General features: G+C 34.5%; 1 protein-coding gene across 1 annotated transcript in view; it reads right to left on the reverse strand.

Annotated features, from left to right (window-relative positions):
* Nucleotides 1-21955, reverse strand: part of LOC136036186 (protein dachsous-like) — a 90675-nt gene that overhangs the window by 59872 nt on the left and 8848 nt on the right. Inside the window, exon 3 of the mRNA XM_065718262.1 lies at nt 1555-1735. Within this exon, the coding sequence (XP_065574334.1) occupies nt 1555-1735 (181 nt within the window). The remainder of the gene's footprint in view (nt 1-1554; nt 1736-21955) is intronic.

The raw sequence follows: 21955 nt of genomic DNA on the forward strand, positions 1-21955 counted from the left end.
AAGATTTCCAGGAATTAACATAATTATATTTTAATATTCAGTTTATTTTCATTAGTTCTGTCCTGCTAATAATTCTGTCCTGCCTCCAAGCGAACCTCGAGCCCAAGGGGGGTTTTCGCCACTTTGGCCGATGATGGGACAAAAACTGGCTCGAAATCACTAAGGAACTGACCATAGACCGCCAAACATAGAGCTCGATCGTTGGCGAACTATTGGATGCTAGTGAAGGCTTGCAGCCGTTGTCCTGACGTTGTCCTGACTTATTTCTTCTAGGTTTTCTTTTAATTTTAGTGTTTGTTTTAAGGTTTGTCTTTTTTATATTACCCTGTGGACTTTTATCTGTATTTTTTATTATTTTATTCCGCACTGAAGACGCTTAAACGGAGGCCTCGACCGAAATATTTGCATAATCCTCTTCTATTTTTCACTGACTGTTAATATCTTCATTTTCTCTTCTTTACTGTTTTTTTTTTTTTTTCGTTTTTTCATGCTTAGCCAATGTGGTCTCAGAAATTATTTTATAAATAAGGTCATATAAATAATTCAAACTTAAAACGAACACAAATTATTATCAAGGAACAAATGAAACCAAAAAAAAACAGAATTAAAATGAATAATAGAACCAAATATAAAGATAAAGGATATACTGATAAATATAGATGTATAAATGAATCTTAAACAAGGAGTTAGACTACCACCCCCTAAACTTTCTAAAGACTAGCCGCCATTAGCGAATTATTATACATAAATCATATTCAAAACGTTGTTCTGTCTTTATCATAATATTTTTTTTTCTTTTCTTGCCTTTGTTTCGACAAGTAAAAACCACACTTTTCGAAATAAATAAGGTTCTTAATAAACGCAAATGACATTCAAGCCGCTTAGAAGATTTAAGAGGAAGGGGAGTAGGTAGCACCACTCTTACCTGTAAACCGTGATTAGCCTTTTAATATTATTGTATTTGATATGTTAATCTCATGACAAATATAAAGCACATAACTCAAAATATAAAATGTTTTCAGCAAAACCCAAATGCCGCCTTAGCCTTTGAAAGGCTGATATGGTGGTAGCCTTAGTTCTATTAGTGATAGCTTCTACGTTTTTTAAAGTTTGTTTGATTATTCGTTTAATGTTTTTTTAGAAAAAGTTTTATTTAGATTATTTAGCATAAAATAGAGATTCTTTTAATGCAAATATTCTTCCAAAAGTTTTGTTTTTCAGAGTTTCAGTCAGTAACGGTAAGGGTCGCTTTTTACTTCGCGAAATGTTTGATATCAATGTATTTTTCAGAAAGAAATAATCTAAAAATTATATAAAACAATTTCATAGGTTGTATCCACAGTCTCTTGGGAAGCCGAAGCAGAACATAAAAACATATTAATCCTTCAGAACCTTTTCACACTCTAAATTCAAAGGGTCTCGGCAAGCCAAAGCTGCACCTCAAAGGAGTATTTTCCTCTACCTCCTTTGTCTCAAACATGGAACCTATGCGATTGGAATTCAAAAATTCATATTTTCAAATCTAAGAAGAAGAAACAAACAGTGAAGACTTACCTCGGTCCGTGGCAATGACTGGAAATTCAAAAAGCGATCTTCTTTCATGGTCAATCTCAGATGCAATGCATATTTCACCAGTAGTAGGTCTCACTTCAAATTCACCATTTTTGAGAAACCCTTCTCCGACTGTGTAATTGACCAAAGCATTTACGCCGCAATCAGGGTCGGTTGCAGAAACCTTAAAAAGGAGAACGGTGATGATTAATACATGATCCCAAGTTCAAAATAGCTTCTTATCAACTAAATTCAATGAAAACAGAAATCGCAGCGGACACGAAAGAATTGCTCTAGAAAATCCACGAAAGTCTCAAATGTCTTAGTCAGATATTTTTTCATTGTTCATACCACCTCATGCGTATGATAAGATACAGAATTTACAAGGGAGAATGAAAATACTTTTTTGAAGCTCTACACTATTTCAGTGGCTACTAGCGCTGGGGGAAAAAAGAAAATAAAAGGGAAACATTAGCACTGTCCATGCACACATTTGTTGAAGCCCCTATTAAGAGTGTTCCACGTTGGTATTGCAGTAGTATACTTTTTTTTTTATTTCGAGTTAACGTCATTCTTGAGCGGTTGAAGGCTCTTTGTAAATTCTCAAAAAAAAGTCACAATTAGAAAGTATTATTCTGTAGGATGTCATCAATAGTTATTTGTTTCCTATTAGCATTAAACGGATTATTTTTTTTTTCATTTTACGGTTATTTTGGGCCGTAGTTACCTTTTACTAAGTTGCAGCTATTGACGGGTACTTGTCGGTTATGGAAACACACACATTCAAGAATTACGCTTAGGTTCCATCTCAGAAAATCGGTTCCGTAGCTACAGAAAAAGTGACGGATGATACAATGCATTGAACTTGGACAGAATGCATTTCACTTGTACAATTTGAGCTAAATATTTGCACATTAGGGAGAGTGGGGGGTAGGTTATATTACGTAAAGGTTGGATTAGGTTTCCATAATGTTTTTTCTGAAATATTATTTTATCATTACGTTTTGATATATTTCATTATGATTAACCTGAACTCACTCCTTGGTTGTGTGTTTCCAATAACCGACAAATACTATTGCCGCAACCACGGTGGAATATCGAGGTAAACAACAAAACTAGCAAGTATATGCTGGATTTTTACCTGTAATAAATACAATTATGTAATGTAGCACTGGTGCCTTGAGGTATTGACACTTTTTCGTGCGAAGTACAAATACGTATACTTTCGCAAATGCTCCGGTGGCTTTATATCGCAATTTTTAATCTTTAGCCATCTGTGATTAACACAATGCAGAATATATTAAATGGGATTGGGAGATCGCTCTTGCTTCATTTGTTCTTTAAATTCTCTGGAGCAGATATTGCAAGTGAGTACCTATTTCAATTCACAGCAGGTTTCAGAAAGATTCAACTGACTGAAAATGTTTTGGCGGGAGATCCATCGTCATGGGGCGCTTTAGGTATAAACCCCGATTGAGCGTGATTATCTTACCCCAGGAGGCTAAGCGAAGAGCGAGCTTGCTTCGTGAAAGAAAAAAGAAGTCAAGCAATACTTTAAGACTGGCTTAGGTAGAACAATCGTAGGTTGTTTTTGCTTTGTTTTAATTTTTATTCGAATAAAACCAGATAAAGTTTTTTCATGAAAATGGATGGAATTAAAACATAAGACAATACCAGAATCATCATCCTACTTTCAGATCAGCACTTTGTGCTAAAACAAAGAAGTTCTTCGTATTCCTCTATTTTCATAAGAAAAAAACTTTGTGCTATGTGAATAACTTTTCTTATATATAGTATTTGGTACTAAGTCAACTTTTTCGTAGCTCATTTACCTAATTCAATGCTAAAATGCATTGAAACAAATTCTGTACTCACCTATCACCTGTATATCACCTGTATATCTATCACCTGTAGGTGTTAGTATATCACCTGTACTAACACCTATGTAACACCACATATAGCTGACTACACTACACTTGCAGATGATTGGTACATTAAATGAAAAAAAAAAAAAAACAGCAACACATCTTTTTCAGCTTTCCCCTCGATCTATTTTTGACGTCAATCGATTTGACAATTTATTAATCCCTGGCTAAATACAATCTGAATAATTTACATAAGACAACGTGATCCTTTGACGCAAGATTATCAGTTTACAGAAGTACGATTTGGGCCCCATTCTCTTGTGCATGTATTGCTTTAAGGCGCAAATTCATCACTAATAAATGCAAAAGTCTGAAAGAATAAATCCATATTTTCAATTCATAGTCTACTGACAGGTGACTGAAAGATTGAAACTGTAGAAGACTGGATACAGGGTTGGCCGATGTTCATTGGCTCCCTAGTATACTCCACGTTTCTAACTTCGACTTCAAAGCTGTAAATTTTATTGGATCCAATCTTTAGCAAGTGAACTGTTCCTAGAACTTGGTTTAGACTTTCAGCTGTTCCAGATTTGGGCAGTTTTCTCATGAATTTGATGAGAAATTTTTAAATGGAACAGATTCGGGCAAGCTCAGCTGAACCGTTTGACATGAAGTACAAATTTCTGTGAAGTATACTTCATGGTATTTGAAAACAAACGTTAAATTGTGTTCAAATCAACACAAATACTAGTCCAAAATTAGTACTTGATATGCACTGATTAAGAAAAGTGTTGAGATTTAGCAAGTGTCAAGTAATTTCATTTTCGTTTGAGCTCGGTACGACGATTTATTCTGTTTGAAACATTGCCGAATTTTCTAGGCAATACACAGAATAAAAAAATCTACAAAACACAAATTTCTCAGCAAAAGCCACGCACAAGGGATAATCGACACGTTTTTCTTTATTTGCTCAGAATTTTCCTTAGAAAAGCGTTAACGTAAAAAGCACAAGAATTCATAGCTATCTAACATTAAATTATCCTTGCCTCGTTTTGAATTACATTTTCATAGTAAGAAGACTAACAACAAGCGTTAATTAAAGCAAGTAATTGGAATAATCACAATAATTGCAATTCTGAAGTTTTTGCACAACACAAGCGGAAATTCAGCTACCGAGCCACATTACAAAAAAAAACTGTTTTGCAAGTGTTTCAACTCAATTTTACGTCTTTCGAAGGAAAACCACTCTTTCAGCAACAGGCCAAGGGATTGAATACTCTGTCGTAAATTTACATGAACCTCTGCCTCCATCAGGGTTGCCAGAAACAATACAACTGAACTAGTAACACGTGTTGGTCATGTCTTTTCCTCCGAATGGTATTCCTAAATTAGACGAAATCTATAAAGTTTTACGAAATCTGTAAGGTTTTAGTACATTTTCGTTTTGCCAAGTAAGATAATTTTATTTAATATCCAAACTTTGTGATAGTTAACAAAGTTTCAGCAAGGGATTTTCCATTTGTTGCAATTTTTCACTCAAAAATCTTTAATTTCCCGCTCAAATTCAAAATATTTTAATGGGCAGGCTTATGAATTTGAAGTTGAGAGGCCTTGCTAATGAACAACAGAATAAACTGCTTGCAATTGAGCACGTTTTAGCAATACGAATCAAAATTCTGATGGCGTTTGCTTTTGGAATTTTTTGTTACTTCATAGTTCTTAAAGCGAAATTCACAAACTCAACAAAAATTTCGTACTGAGCTGCCACCAATTTCTAGCAGGTTATCTTAACACGCTGAGCCCGAACCTAGGAAGTGAAAGTTTTGGACTAAATCAAGCTCAGGTTTGTCAAGCGACATTGATCTGTACTCTTTCTTGTTTATTTTGCAGCCATATTTCTTAAATATAGTTATTTTGTCACTGACTTCTAGACTTGCTGAACAAGGAATTGATAAGCAAATAAAAATCGTTTCATAAACAGATTTCTGTTAAGGTCACCTGAAAAATTTTAGCATATTTTCGGTCACTCAGATCGTAATTTAAAAGAATATATGTGACAAGCTCGGTTTCCAGCCTCAGTCGCCATCAAGATTAAACACATTCCCTCCATTAAGCAAGTTTTTGTATTTTCAGCACAAGTTTAAAGGCTGCATGGTCAGTGATATTCATAGTCCAGCCTGTATCCTGTTCATCCAGCACTGGATTTCTACCACTCAGAGGTACGTCTGGTTCGGCTTCTGTACCTCTCGTCATGCCTCCGAAGCTTTAGTGTTACGACAGCACTAAGCACGTAGTCCCTTAACTTGATTAGAAATTGATATAATGATAGAAAATTGCAACGATTTAACTCTTCACTGACAAGAGACCAACAGAAAATTCGTTTACTGAAAAACTGGCCAATGAAACCTGTTCAAACTATTGAATAAAGTTCAGTATTGCATGCAGACTCCAAGGAGTCAAGTCGCCAACCAGATGAACAATATACAGCCATTATTCCTACGTCACTGTGACCGTTGGTTCACTGCATATCCAAGACCCAAGGCAGATTTGGCAATCTTCTTCAGATACAACAACGTAAAACATTACCACATTTCGATGGAATTAACTTTTATATTGATAAATTTTCCAAATGTTAAGACAATTCTAGTAATATCGTCAATAATTAGAAGATTGACACTTCAGATTGATCCCTTGTCAACCAGATTCGTCGGAGTTTAAGCACCATGAATGTGGCTAGTTGGTTTTCAGTTCTGTCCTCCTTCGTTTCATTACTTGAGCAAATACTTCTTGTGAAAAAATTTCAAGATCAGACCTGTCCTTTGACTTTTTGAAATTGTATTCCTTAAATGGTGCATTTGATTTTTCTTTTTTTTATCCTAGTGAATTAATAGTGACGAAATAAAAAAAAAAAAACAGTGTTTCTAAACAACTACGTCATATACTTAAGAATTAAGACTAATTGGGCGATAATAAGAATTAAGCAATTAAAATCAATATATCAAATAAGAAATAAACGGCTCCAATTATAAAATATTTAGATATGTATGAATCCGCTTACTTCCGTTTATCATGATTTCCATTGCCTGATGTTTCTTTTAAATTTTAACCTATTATGCCTGTACATATTTATGCACCTATGCAATAGAGGGCACCTGTATACGCTCCCAGCCTCAAGTTAAGCATTTGAATAATTACACAAAACTTTCACCCGTGGAGTCAAAAGTCTACAAGCAGCATATATACTGAACATATGAATACCATACGTCTAAGTTTGGTGCCATTGTAGTAATTTGTACTATGTCATTATGGGCAATTGACAGACTAATCAAAGGGAGTTTCTTTCGAGCTTCATGAGCAGCCGGCAGACGAACCTAGAATTGCTGTGAACTAGACAAACCTTCAAGGCATCAGGCGGACTAAAGGTAAATAAGAAGTTTGAACAATTTCAAAGATCATAGAATGTGTTTAAAGGTCTTAAAATACTTTCCGTATGGATAATGCTGGGTCTAAGTTTACTTTACACAATCAAAACATGTTGAGCTCGAATTCTGTTTAATTACAATTTGAGGTTTATTCAAAGACTCTACAATACTATAAACTCCATATTAGCAGGGCTGGATTTAAATCTTTGGCGCCCCTAGGCCCAAACTTTTTTGTGCCCCTAGCCATAATGTTTTTTTTCGGGGAGACACAGAGATGTACGGGGAAATCCCCAAAAACTCGGGGATAGTGGAAGCCCTGAACAGAAGGAAACTGAGGAGTAAAAAAATAATGCGAGAGAAGTGCTACAGATCTCTCAGCTGCCATTCTTGTGATGCATCTGACAGTTTATAAGCGGCTACGGAATTCCTGTGTTGTTTTAAAATCACTTTTCTGTGAATAGGCAGCGCAGCAGCAAAGTGCATCTAGCGCTTTGACAATGCATCACATCAGTCCAGTTTTTTAAAGCAATAAATATCACTCAGTGAGTCTTTTTTGCGCCCCCTGGCCCGGACCTAGTGGGCCTCTGCGTAAATTCTGACCTGCAAATAAGATCTTAGAAGAGAGCACAACATTATAAAACACATATAGCCCGTGGGAAGTTGAGTTGCAGTACCAGAAATCATTCGGCTTCTGCAGAATCTTAAAAAATCTCCAGTTTCTCAATCTAACTTTACCCATACTTGACCTCTAGTAATATAAGGTCTTTGAGTTTATTTTAATATATAATTTAAAGTTTATAAGAAAGTAATCGCAAATACTGTGTTTCAGAAAAAAAAATCAAAACGAAGACATCTAGCAGTGTCCCAAATGTCACGAATGAAAACACCAAACAGCATAAACAGGGAAGTCATATAAAAGATATATAGAAATAAGAAAAAACACAAAAGTCAGGGGACCAGGGCCTAAGGTCAATAGCACATGCTTATGATACCGAGCCCTTGCTTGCCAATACCGGCCTAGTTTCAGGTTTGAATTAAATCCTTATCTATGAATCGTTATTTTATGTTACAACTTCAATGGGGGACCAAATAAGAAAAAAATAGTTGCCTTGACAAGACTAGAAGAACAATAATATAAAAAAATAAAGTTGCAACAAGCAGGCTTAAGATTTTATAAAAAAAAAAATTACAATTATAATAAAAATTCTCCAGATAGGTTCGGCATTAATCATGGAATCATTCTTAGTTTTCTAATAACGATTCTAATAACGAAAAGCAACTAAGAAAAGTTGGAAGACATCATTTTGGAACAGTCCGGGGATATTGTGGCAATTGTCCGAGGGAAATTTTTTGCGTGTTTGGATTACAGGAAATAATTTCCAAGGAAAGGGGTGTTTCTGGAGTGATTGGGAAAACAATTAAAACTTTTTTTTTCAAATGAAAGTAAGTCAAGGAGAATTTTTCAGGCTGGATCTTCTGCAAGAAATTTTATGGATGGGGGGGGGTGATTTTCAGCGAGGAAGGTATTGCCTGGAAGAAATTTTACGGTGGGGGTTTCTTTTGCATGGGAGGAACTTTTCAGAGAGGAGTTTCCCGTGCGGGGAAGGAATATTTCATGGAAGATGAGCCAGATTTACCGGGATTATTTGAAAAACGACCAGAAATTAAATAGAAAAAAGAGTTTTTTCCAATTGAAAGAAAAGAGCAACATTAAAACTCCAAACGAACTGAAATTATTCCGTACATGAAGGGGTTAACCCCACATCAATACCTTGATCTTTACGCTTAAGTTTGACTGCTTGTCCCAATTTTTAAGAACAACTCCTGAAATACAAGGGTCGTTTAATTAGAATAAGAATCTTTTTTATAACTGCTAAAAATTTAGCAGGAAGCATAGTGTTGAGGAAGGGACAACCCCTTATTAACCAGAATGATTTCTGCTCATTTTTAGTATTAAAGTTGCTCCTTATTTTCAGTTGAAAAAGACTTGTTTTTATTTTATTTAATAACATTATACAGAATATAATTTTTAATAACAAATGTCTCACGATGTCTTTTGGATTACCCCAGCCAATAGGCTTCTGGCGATTTTTTACACCGTTGCTAGAAATCAATAGTGTAGGCATCAAACATCATAAAAAAAGAATCTCTGGCATGGCTTATTTAAATAAGCAATTGTCTGCCCTTGGTTGGTTCAAGCCTAGTAATTTTCAACCGTAAGGAGATTCATTATTCTATCAATTAATACCGCCCATTTAACCAAAACAAGACCAGCTTTAACAGCAACAGAGAATTTGGTTTCAATTAAAAATTACAATGAAGATTTGAATATAAAATCCTAAGGGATCTCGTCCGCAAAAGGCTAGGCCATACTTTTGCTAGGAGTGCAGAAATGGAAACATGCATGACCAGACAAAAGAGTGTTGTGGGAACGATGCTTATGACTAAGTGGTAGATAGGGATAAAGAAACGTAATATATCTCATTCAGCTCATTGGAACGGATTTTAAAAATTCTAGTGCACTTTTTAAGTGCACTTTTTTTTAGCGTACTAGCTATCAGACAGTTCGCGGCAACAGCTCTATAGTCAAGAAAGTCTAAAAAAACGGAATTTTGATATCAATAGATATATCAAAAGAATTAGCGTTTTGGGCTGATCCCAAATATAGCCTACAAGATTCATTCAGTTTAGTATTACCCGTCAAAAACTACGAGCCTGAGAAAATTTGCCTGATTTTGAAAAGGGCGGAACACCCCAAAAAATCAAGGAATATTGTTGAAAATTGCACCATCAGATTCAGCATATTAAAGAACCTTGTTCTAGAGTTATTAAGCTCCCATCCGCAATAATGTAGAATTTTGTATTTTTTTTGCCAGGACAAAGATCATGGATGCGTGTTTTTTTCCAGGGATAATCGTATCGAAGCAATGATCCTAGAACATCGAAAGAAGACTCATTCTAACCAAGTGCCCTTTTTAAGTAAAAAAGAAAGAAGACTCATTCTAACTAGTGCCCTTTTTAAGTAAACAAAAAGATTGGAGGGCAGCTAGCCCCCTAATTCCCTTCTCCCCCCAAAGTCGTCTGATCATAATTTGAGAAAGCCATTTTTGTTCAGCAGAGTTGGAAAGTCTAATAGCTTGCCTTTGAGGATAGCATAACACCCCGTAGACTCCTTTATTATTCCTTTTCAGGGTCAGGGACTGATCCGACTTCCGCTACTGGTGGAGAAGGGAGCGGGTCCCTAAATTGTTATCATAAGCGTTTCTACCAGAAGGGTATGCCAGATCCAAACGAAACTTAGTGTGAAGCCAGTGCTAGGCTTCGTACAGCAGGGTTTTCTTATGGTCTACATACAATCTGATTTCTGTAGCAGGGGGCAAAATCTTTTTTCATTACTTCCCTTTTCAAGCCATTCAAAACCAAACCTGGTCAACAAGCTTCAGTTATGATCTTGGCATGGAATTTGCTGTGTTTTGCAAGGATTTGAGTTCAAATCGATCGACACTGTCGATTGGGTCATCCTGCAGCAGTTAGTGTCTTTGTTGTTTATTTTCATTCTTCATACATAGTAATTTATGCTCGTTCTAAGTTTGAAATCTTATATAATGCAATTTCTGTTCCTATCAAGTTTTAAATTCGTTTTTGAATTTTCATAGAAAACTTCTAAGCCTTCATATTAAGCCTCGGTGAACACAACTGACCAAAAAATAAAGTTTTAGTGAATCATAATGGCCCAGTAATGATAGAACTAAATTGAAATTATCACAGAAAGTTTGTCGCATGTTAACGAGCAATTGAAAAGGACGACATGTGAATAAATACCTTGGGAAAGTAGAGTGAAACAAAATACTAATTTAATAGCTCGTTCAAGTGAGTTTTCAACAACAATACTTCTGGGAACGAAATTTGGTGCTGCTGTCTGACTGTGTGCACTATGATTTGCGTTTAGAAACCGATTGAATAGCAATCAAAGGTAACCTACCTATTACAGAAAAGAATGTTATGTGAACAAGCCTTGGGCAACTGCAATGTCAATTGTAACTTGCATTGGCATGACATGCAAAAGTGTAATATGTTTTGAACCCTACTTGGTAAAAATTGCAGATGCCAGACAGAAAGTTTCACCGGAACGGTGTTTTGACCAAATGATGACAAAGAGAATGTGGCTAATACTGCGCAATTAAAATATGGCTACTTGCCTATTATCCCTACCACATTCAAGAACTTTGATCTGTTTAAAACCGGTTTCTCTGTCTGTATTCGGTTATAATTGGCTTAGATAGAGTGAATATTTAATATATAGAGCTGGTTAGGTTAGGTATTTAATATAACGCGTTCTGGGCGGCCTGCTTTCAATAATTCTCTGTTGTAGTTTGGATAATTTTGTAAATAAAGTATTACATTTTCGTCAGATTTTGGTATATTTCATGATGATTAACCTAACTTCACGTCTTGAGTGTGGTCGGGATAATAGACAAGTATGTTCAGTAGAATAAGAGACGAGTCTCTCTCCCACTATTGAGGATATCTTTGTCAAGGAACGGTTTCAGTATTAGGTTAACTTTCAAGTCAGGAGCCACAGCTAAAAAAAATTAAGGTATTCACGCAAGAAATAAATGTTGAGTATAGTATAATACTTTGAGTATAGGGATCATATTAAATTTTAAATAGTGAGCTACGAATAACCTATAAAAATGGAAATTTGTCACCTATTTTTTCAGGCCATATCATACTCCCGAACCTGCACAATATATGGTTCGATGGCTAAAAGTGACCACCAAGCATTTACATTATAGCAAGAGGTTCACCACGAGACTTTGTATCAAACAGTTCATGGTAACGAGCTGTAAGTATGGAGCGACTACTGGCAAGATTTGAAAAATTTTCGGAAATTAAATAAAAAAAGGCAAGTATTTCAACTGTAATTAAGGAGCAACATTAAAATTAAGGAGCAACAAAGCGAACAAAATTAAGGAGCAACAACTTAAATTAAGGAGCAACAAAGCGAACATATGTTATTCCCTACATGAGGGGGAGTGCTCCTTCATTATCCCTCGCTCTTTAAGTAAAAGTTTGACTTGTTGCCCCAATTATTTAAGAACGACTTCTGAAACACAAGGGCTGTTGAATTTCAATGAGAAATACTTTAAAAAACTGTAAGATTGGGATGCAGTTAAACTGGAAACAACTTTGAAAGTCTAAAAAAAAAAAAAAAAAAAAAAAAAAATCTCTTTATACAATGAAGCGAGAATTTTGTTATCACAGTTTTTAGTTCAAAAGAAGGGACAAACTAAACTGTGATTAGAGGCTATGATATAGGCAAAAGTATTTTATCTTTCTTTAGCTTTCAAGCCTTAAGAAAATGCAATTAAAAGAAATGAAAATAAATGCATAGGCCTATATATGCATAATAACTAAAATAGTAGCATTTTTTTGTCAGGACCTCGAGGCATACAAGAAAATCTTCTAAAAATACTTCCCCTTTTTATGTGCACCTTAGCTGCTTTACACATCAAGTTGTGTTTTTTTTTTTTTTTGTGCCTATTGTTATTAACTATGGAAACCATCCAATCGTACACCTCGAGTTTCAATTAATACTAGTTTTAAAAATAAATAAATATTGAAATGAAATTCGTGTACTTTTTTCCTGATCCTTTGCTTTCTTACGTTCCATGGCTTATTCGTTTTGTAACAAAAGTTTAAATAAGTTTAATTTTTTAAGCGAAGATATTCCTGAGATTTTAAAGCACAACAAACAAAAAGGAACGAAAAGTAATGAAAATATTCAGCCGTTTCAATAAAAAAAAGATCAAAAAGAAGAAGCTGAAACCAAAAAAAAAAAAAAATAAAATAAAACCGATCACAAGACCCAAAAACCTAAAAAAGGCCTAGTTTAAAATCCATAGACCTGAATCTCAAATAGAATTTAAGTAAACAAAAATGTATCACTGCCTCGAACATGATAAAAAAAAATTTACTTTTTGAAAATCTTCTAAAAATACTTCCCTTTTTTTTGTGCACCTTAGCTGCTTTACACATCAAGTTGTTTTTCGTTTTTTTTTTGTGCCTATTGTTATTAACTAAGGAAACCATCCAATCGTACACCTTGAGTTTCAATTAATACTAGTTTTAAAAATAAATAAATATTGAAATGAAATTCGTGTACTTTTTTCCTGATCCTTTGCTTTCTTACGTTCCATGGCTTATTCGTTTTGTAACAAAAGTTTAAATAAGTTTAATTTTTTAAGCGAAGATATTCCTGAGATTTTAAAGCACAACAAACAAAAAGGAACGAAAAGTAATGAAAATATTCAGCCGTTTCAATAAAAAAAAAGATCAAAAAGAAGAAGCTGAAACCAAAAAAAAAATTAAAAATAAAATAAAACCGATCACAAGACCCAAAAACCTAAAAAAGGCCTAGTTTAAAATCCATAGACCTGAATCTCAAATAGAATTTAAGTAAACAAAAATGTATCACTGCCTCGAACATGATAACAAAAATTTTACTTTTTGAAAATGAAGCTGTCAGTCTATATCTTATCTATCAAAAATAAGATTATATTAAGAATAAATTTCATGGGTTCGAATTAGATATCCTTTCCCTAAAGATCGATTTAGAGGATCTGAGATGTCCCTATATGCCTCATTGTCCGAATATAAAACGACAGGAGGCCACTAGCATTATCAATGTAACGCAAGTAATATGGAACTGCCGTAATTGAGAGCTTTTTTTTTCATTTAATGTGTTTCGATTTGAGCGGACGATTTAAAGAATTATTGTTTCCATACTTTCCTCTTCTTTTACTCATTTTGTTTAATTAGACAAATTGAGACAGTGAATAAAGATGCTTGCTTACAAAAAGTCTTCAATAGAAAACATACAATTCTTGAGCGAACAAAGAACAGGGTTTCATCCATTAGTCAGTTTTAGTTGTAAGGAATGTGGCCGGTTCAAACCCAACCCCGCCTCAGGTCTCTCTTCTAAATTAGTACGCCAAACATTCCGAGCTAAACGCTGAGTATCTGCACACACAGATACCCCAAGGCTTCTACCATTCTTAACACCAAAACAAGTTATCTCAGAGCATAGGCTGATCAAAGATGATTCGTGGATGGTAAAAAAAGAATCTGTCAACATAAATGTATACTATATCTAGTATCGTATATTGCACGATAGTATTTTTAATCTGAATATAAATATCGCCGTACTCAAAACGAAAGGAAGTATCTAATATTTTCGGTATTTTAAAGCAGGGCCAAGTCAAGGTTTTAAAGGTTTTCATGGTAACAGTTTCATGTTCGAGGATTTAAAGGTTTTCATGGTAACAGTTTCATGTTCGAGGATTTAAAGGTTTTCATGGTAACAGTTTCATGTTCGAGGATTGAAACAATGATAATGAAAAAACTCAAACTACAGTGTACGGTTGAAGGTACTTGTGTATTATTCAGAACAAACTCAATAAGTGAAGTTAGGCTCTTTCGTGAAACAAACTACAATGCAGGTACATTTTATGAGAAGATCTGGTTTCATAGCCACAAAGACAAAAGGTTAGGTTAGGTCAGGTTAGAATTCTAAGTTGTAATTTTACCATTTTCCTAATAAAGTATTATATTTTCATCATATTTTGTTTTATTTCATTAGCTTTATCAAAAGTTTGGGCTATATATTTGCACATTAAGGGGGGGGGTGCATTATATCAAATGCCTAACTTAACCTAACCACCTCTATGTATAAAATATTTATTTAAATGTACCTGCATCGTAGTTTGTTTCATGAAAGAACCTAACTTCACTTATTGAATGGGTTCTGGATAATACACGAGTACCCAGTTGAATTATGCGGCTTCATTGTGGTGGGGTGCATCGCATATAATTACGCTATGTGGGACTACTTAGGCCAACCCAGTCTTCAAGCTATAGGTACTGAAACATTTCTTTCCCAAGGATAGCCAGTCAACTATACTTCAACGAAGTAGATTGGCATCTGTAGCGGGAGTTCTAAACTTCATGAAAAAAGCGATTTGTATGGCTTTTTCTACATTATCATGCTCTGCTTTAAGCCGTAGTTTGAAAATGGGCTAATAAAATGGTATGTACCCTCAATAGTAAGTTGTTGCCGGAGCCTGGATATCCTGCAGCACTCCAAATTTAGGAACTCAGATAATGGTATGTATATTTTTAGTGTATAATGCTATAATAGTGTATAGTATTTTTAGTGCATAAATATCTTTTAGCTATTTCTCCGACTCCCCCAAATGAGAGAAATGAAATTTTGTGCATACTCCTTTGACTGGACCAGTTAGACTGGTCATTTAAAAGCAAAGAATATTCCTCTCCTTTTCATAATTATTAATTTAAAAAAAAACAAAGTTTTTGAGGGAAATAAAGAGCGAAGTTGAAACTTAAAACGAACAAAAATAATTGCTTCACAGTCACAATTGCTTAACAAATATCAATAAAACTAGTACAAATAAACAAAATAATCATATTTCTCTATGTTTGTAGGATTATAGAAAACTAGCGCTTTACTGGAAACACAAAAACCAAGTATAAAAAACAAAAATGTTGATTTGTTATTTTAAAGTGAGTATGTAGCCTGACAACAAGAAATTAATCTATGAAGGGTTTTGTAGTTCTTACACCAGCTGTGATATCAGTAATATTCAGTATACAATTAAAATTATCTTACAAACATAAGCATAAAAATAAATACTTTTTTAATCACCGCAAAGTCACGGAACAGCATTCAGAAATATTGAATTGATTTATCAGATAACATTTTGGTGTCACCAGCTATAATACCAATAGTGAGTAATAAATAATCCTAAATTGTAAGAAATACGCTTTAGTGTTACTCAAAATGAAAATCAAATAAGCCATAATATGAACGCCGGGAGTGCGGTTTTTTCTCTCTATACAACAAAAAACTTCAAGTTATGACAAAAATTTTAAAGCTAGTCTATAGTCCTAAAACTATCAAGATGGTTTCACTTCGAACTTGTCTACAAACTACTCATGACATATCCTTTTCAGAACCAAACCGAAAGCCAATCAATGGATTGAACCATTGTGCAGAAGTGTTACCAAATTAAACGAAAAGGAAAATTAAGCAACAATCCTAAAATGCTTTATTTTTATACTTTAAAAAGTGTCCTTAATCGGTTTGCTTTTACTGTACCAAAACTCCTATATTGTTTTGTGTTTTCAGTAAAGCCCTAGTTTTCTATAATCCTACAAACATAGGAAAATATTATTATTTGGTTTATTTGTACTAGTTCTATTGATATTTGTTAGATAGACTGTGGAGCAATAATTTTTGTTCGTTTAAGTTTCAACTTCGCTCTTTACTTCCCTCAAAAACTTTGTTTTTTAAATTAACCTTTGCCTGTTTTTAATTTAAATTTAATGCAGAAGCAACACTGCAATGATCGTTTTTATTTTTCAGACGGGGGGGGGGGCATCATATACAGAACAATTTCTGTTCGTTTTAAGATTTAAGGTCACTCCTTACTTTCAATTGCAAAATATTTAATTCCAATTGCAAGAAATTTATGCTACAGAAAATGGTGTACACATTTTTTGAGGGTGGGCAGCCTCGACAGTTAGGAAAGAGTAGCTATTTGTACAAAAAAAGGTTTTTAAGGTTTCCAGAACCTAAGTAAAATGTTTGTGTGTCTAGCTTATTTCAATAAACATCTCTCCCCCCCCCCGATAAACACTGAAAAACTTTTGACATACGGGTGTGGAATAGCATTACAAATAGTTTCATTCTGTATATTAGATTCTAAACAAATGGGAATAATATGAATAAATGAATATAACAATAAGTAATCCTTCTTGAAGATATAACTTTGATTGGTTCCAGAACCATATGCCTACACTTCTCCAACCTCTATGTGGCAAGGGGTTGGGGCCCGGGGCGCAATTTGTTCCAAAATAGTGTATTGAACTTTTCTCAATTCACAAAAAAAAATAAAAATAGTGAATTAGCTGAACAATAATCCTATATACGGCACAAAACCGCGATTGAAAAAAAAAGCCTGATTAAGGAACTGAACCCTTGCCATTCTGATTGCAAGGCTTACGCCCTAGTACCTGAACTACGGCTGCTGACGATCAACTTCAGTATATTTGTTGTTGTAGGACAATAATTGTGTAACTTAGCCTACAGCCCTTTCCCCAAAGACTATGGAGAGTTATGTCATCACCAAAAGCATAGTTATTGGAGCTTATTCAGCAAATACATTTGTAATCGGCTATTACAAAGCAATAAGATAGTTAAAGTTTCAATTATAAAGAGTGAGAGCATTAAACTATATTTGGTGAAGCGGAACTTTTGCGAACAGGAGGAGAGGAGGGGGTACGTCAATGAATAGGCATTTGGAATTTCGAGATTCAATTATTTGTTCTTCTATGAATTTCTTCCTCTTAAGAACATTCGATATTTTAAAAATCATTTTGCGAGCCTCAACGTCGGCTGACCGTGTTAGAGAGTTCATAGTGAATTCCCCCAACGAACTAATGATAGGCCTACTTACTATGGAGGCTGAGAGGGGGAGTATATGGGAAGGGTTCTTGTAAATCTCTAGTAGCGAATTTTGGACCATAATTATTACAATGGTACCATTTTATACTTCCAATCTTTTCGACTTAAGAAGTGGCACCAAAAGTGCCTTTTTTAGTGATTTATGGCACTTACGGATGGTAGAACCGATAAAAATTACGTTCATATGAGCAATAGCTTTCAAATGAGCCATTAACATTTATCTAAGAAGTTCTGGTAGTCCACCAGCCCCCAACTTTTCCACTTAAGACATGGCACCAAGTGTCATTTTTAGTGCCAATTGGCACTTGCAGTTGGTGGAATTTATAGGTAAAACGTAAATATGAGAAATAGTCTTTATTTGAGCTATTAAATATCGATCTACGATTTTTTGGTAGCCCGCTAGCCTTGCCTCTTGAGAAACGGCACAGAAAGTGCCATTTTTGTGCCATTGGGCACTTGCAGGTGGTGGAATTTATAAAAAGCACGTAGATAAGAAAAAGAAATTGATTGAGCCATTGAGAATCTCTCTATGACGTTCTGGTAAACCGCTAGCCTTGAAAAAAAAAAAATAATAATCAGGAGACAGATCACAGCTACCCATGCAAAATAGTGATTTTCCTTGTTGTTCAAGGTTGGGGACTGTAATTTCCCTGCACTAGGTTCTCGACTATGCTGATTCCAATGGTACACTTTTCATTTTGATCTGACTTCGAGGGGTTTTAGATTTTTCTTCAAAATCATTATAAATTTCTTTTCGCAATGAACTTTTAAGACGAACCGAAATAATAGTTCTGAATCAGTGTCAGGTGGCAATTTTCTTTACCAGGCAGTTTTTTTCTAACGTAATTTTCAACTTTTGGCTACTATGGGCTGTTGTTCACTCTTTACTAGATCAAAGCTACCGCTGCAACCATGATAAGAGGATCTGCAGATTGACATTGTTAAAAAAAAATAATTGGACAAATAAAAAAAAAAAAAAACATAATTATACTGACAATAACTATCTTTCAAAGTCTATATCATAGGGAAAATTTTCTTTGTTTTTGTGTGAGTGAGAAGCACTATTCCATTGAAAAATTAAACAGCCGTAAGATGGATTCTGTCTCTCCTGAAATTCTGTTTCTAACAAAGGTTAAGTCTTTATTTTTGAACCGTCTCTAGATTCCCATACTTAGATAGTGTATGTCATGCAGTTTTACTTTTCTGTCATTATACATACGCAAGTTTGGATATTTGCCTGAATAGTTTCATTTTTTTGAATAGACCTTTTTTCGCTCTTCTGGAGAAGCCCGTCTAGCATTTCCATTATGCACTGTGGCTACTAGACTAATTCATCAGCCTCTGGAGTGAAGCCAAGTAATTTCAAAAGTTGTTTTTGCATATTGTTTGTATAAATTGTTTATATTGTTTGTAATAAAAAAATGATCTGAATCATATTCTTTTTTTTAAGATGATCATCGAGGATGTAAATTAGGCCGTCAACAGGCACTTCTCGTAATTAAAGCCTCACAATATCTCGGTTATATCGCACAAAAGCACAACCCTCATTTGTCCATTGCCAGTACTTTATCCACAAAGACCGTCATTCACAACAGACAAATAACCTTCGCTATCAACAACTCGATAAAGGAGAGACCACCCAGTGGGTTCGGCATTTTACTACCCTAGGTGCCTCAAGCGAAACTCTTCCACAGATGGTTAAAAACTTACTGACCCTGTTGCGTTGAGTTAAACCTGTAACTGTGAAAGCTAACCAGGTTACCATTTTTAAGAAAATTTGAGTAAAATATGAAGTAAAGCGTGAACAAAGGTCCATAGTAACTGAGAGTTAAAACATATTTTCCACAAACTATCCAGTGAGAAACATTTTCTAATAGACGATGGCTTAGAAGTTAGACTCAACCGAACAATAACTCGTAATTGTGAAAAATTATGTTTTGAGAATTTCGAAAGAGCCGGAAACCCCTCAAACATGACTTCAAATCGAAATGAACATTACGACATCGAAATTATCATCGTTAAAAAGCTTAAACAGGAGCTTTACAGTCCCCCGTTTTGAAAAACTAGGAAAATCACTTTTTTGCGTCCTTTTTTTTCTTTTCTTTTTGCCAGCACTAGCCGGTTATTGGACGGGTGTAGGGAGATGGTTTATTGCTCGGTCGAAACTTAATGCTCATATATAATTGTTTTTTTTTTTGTTTTTTTAAGTTTGTCTTGATGGTGCTGGAGTGAAGTTCCAGGTGGCACCAAAAATGGCACTTTTTGCGCCATTTCTATAGTGCAAGAAAACATGAAAATGATACCATCGAAATCGTCATCGTTAAAAACCCTTGACTGGAGGCTTACCATCGCCCATCATTATTGCAGAAGTGGAAGCAGCCTAGTAAAGAGTGAATTGCAGCCCATAATAAACAAGATCTTTAATGCGCGTTTTCAAAGAAATCCTGTAGTAAATATTCTCAATTGCCACCATTCAAGAAAAGTAAATCTTAAATAAATTCAACAGAATAACAATTCTTAATTATTAAGAGTATTTTTAATACTTTTTTTTTCTCTAAAACCGTTCAAACAGGATGTTACGTCAAATCGAAATCAAAGTACAACCTTAAAATTACCACTGTCACATACCCATTGACTAGTTTTACTGTCCCCCACCTTGAAAAAATAGAGACAATCGTATTTACTGATGTATCTAGGTTTTTTCTGGGCTAACGCTTCGAAGCTTCTTTAAGAAATGAACTAAATGTTGAACGTGTTTTTTTAAATTTGGGAAAAATAAAACTGACTTTATTGAGTACTGTGTTTACAGTCCCGCGTTCTTGCGGGAAGTTTTACAGGCAAAACCCGTAAACAGCTGAAGGAACGACTACATGAACAAAAGACTCTCTAATAGATAACTCACTGAGATGTGAAAATAAAAATGATGGTTTTGATTCTGCCTTGGCCTTCCACATTTTTGAAAACCCACATCATTTTGTTATTTTTATGAGGCAACGTTAATATCCACAGCAAATGGCTTACCACAATTTAAATTTTAAAAAAATACGTAGATACCTTGCTTTTAATAGAGATACTGGAGATTTTACTATAGACCCAATTTATAATAGCTTACTATTAAGAGATTCAAATAACATTATTCCTCAGTTTAAATCAAGATTATCTGATCGCACTATTCATAAGGTTCAGTCAGTAGTCAAACTTAAGTCATTCACTAAGCAGAGAATTCTTATCCAACGAAATTTGCACACATTCATTCAGGCATGGCTTTTTGCTTGTTTGATTCGGTGTCTCTCCTTGTCTGTTGGAGTTCACTTTAAAAAGTTATTTTTTCTTTCCCTTTTTTACAAAACTGGTTAAAAAGTATTGTGCAACAGATATTAGTGGTGCTTTCGAAAAATTATCTCCGAAGCTAGCTATTGAAGCGCTTTATAGGCTAGGATGTTTTCATCGCCTTATCCGTCTTTTTTCTGTATGTGATTAAATTTGTTTCTTTCGTATCACTTTTGCTGTTTTTCTTTTGTATCTTACTCCACTTAACCTCTGTTTTGTTAAGTGGGTGATAAATAAATTATTATTATTATTATTATTTAACTGAAGACGGCTAGGTGGAAGTCCTTGCCAAACTATCTGTTGTTGTCCTTATTGCTTATTTTCTAACCCCTGGCCGATATTACCCTAATTCTCTCGGTTATATTTTTTCATTATATTTTTTTCTTTGCTGTTTGTCTTACGTTATCTATAGCCAGAGTGGTCTTAGAACGTATTTGCATAATACTACAGACAAATTGAAATATCATCAGTCGGTTAATTTGCACTCGATTTATAGATGTACGCTACACAGGCTAAAAAACAAAAATTTTTTTGGTCTTAAGCTTCAGTTTCGCTCTCCATTGCCATCAAAAAACTTTATTTAAAAGAAAATAGTTTGTTTGAAGATAACAAAACAAAACTACTTTTAAAGAATTATGTAGAACTGCATTTACTTACCCACATTAAAAAACCGTTTAGCAAGTTTTTCTTTTTTTCATTCTAACTATTCAAAAACTGAAAACTACTCAAACTTCTAGGAATTCCTTTTTTCCATATTAGTATCTTGGACAAAATCAGTTAAATAGCTGCTGCAATTTGTCATAGAAGATTTCTTCCTTTTAAATTCTTGCCTTTAGAATGCATAGAAAACTATTGGCCAATTCAATTATTCATTTACGGTAATTTTCGTACCTTTAGGTATTGATTTTACTCTTTACTTTTTTTTATTTCTATTAACTTTTTTTTAAATAATAGCAAGTTTTTATCTATGTGCCATCATTCTTGTCCCTTATCAGAGACGTATATTGGCAGATCTGGGATAGAAACCCCTTAATCTGACTTGGGTACTGCTTAAATTGATACAAACCTATTTAGAAAAAAGGGGGAAAGTAATCGCCATTTACAGCCCAAGGGGAAAAGTTGAGGCTTCAAATATAACATTGATTGATCAAAAAGCCCATGTCACTTTCTTTCTTGCCAATCCTTGAATGCCAGGAGAAGGTCTAATGCTCCACTGTGCATCTAGTATTTTTGGTCCCAGC

This window comes from Artemia franciscana, chromosome 15 (assembly GCF_032884065.1).
Source record: "Artemia franciscana chromosome 15, ASM3288406v1, whole genome shotgun sequence".
Taxonomy (NCBI): Eukaryota; Metazoa; Arthropoda; class Branchiopoda; order Anostraca; family Artemiidae; genus Artemia; species Artemia franciscana.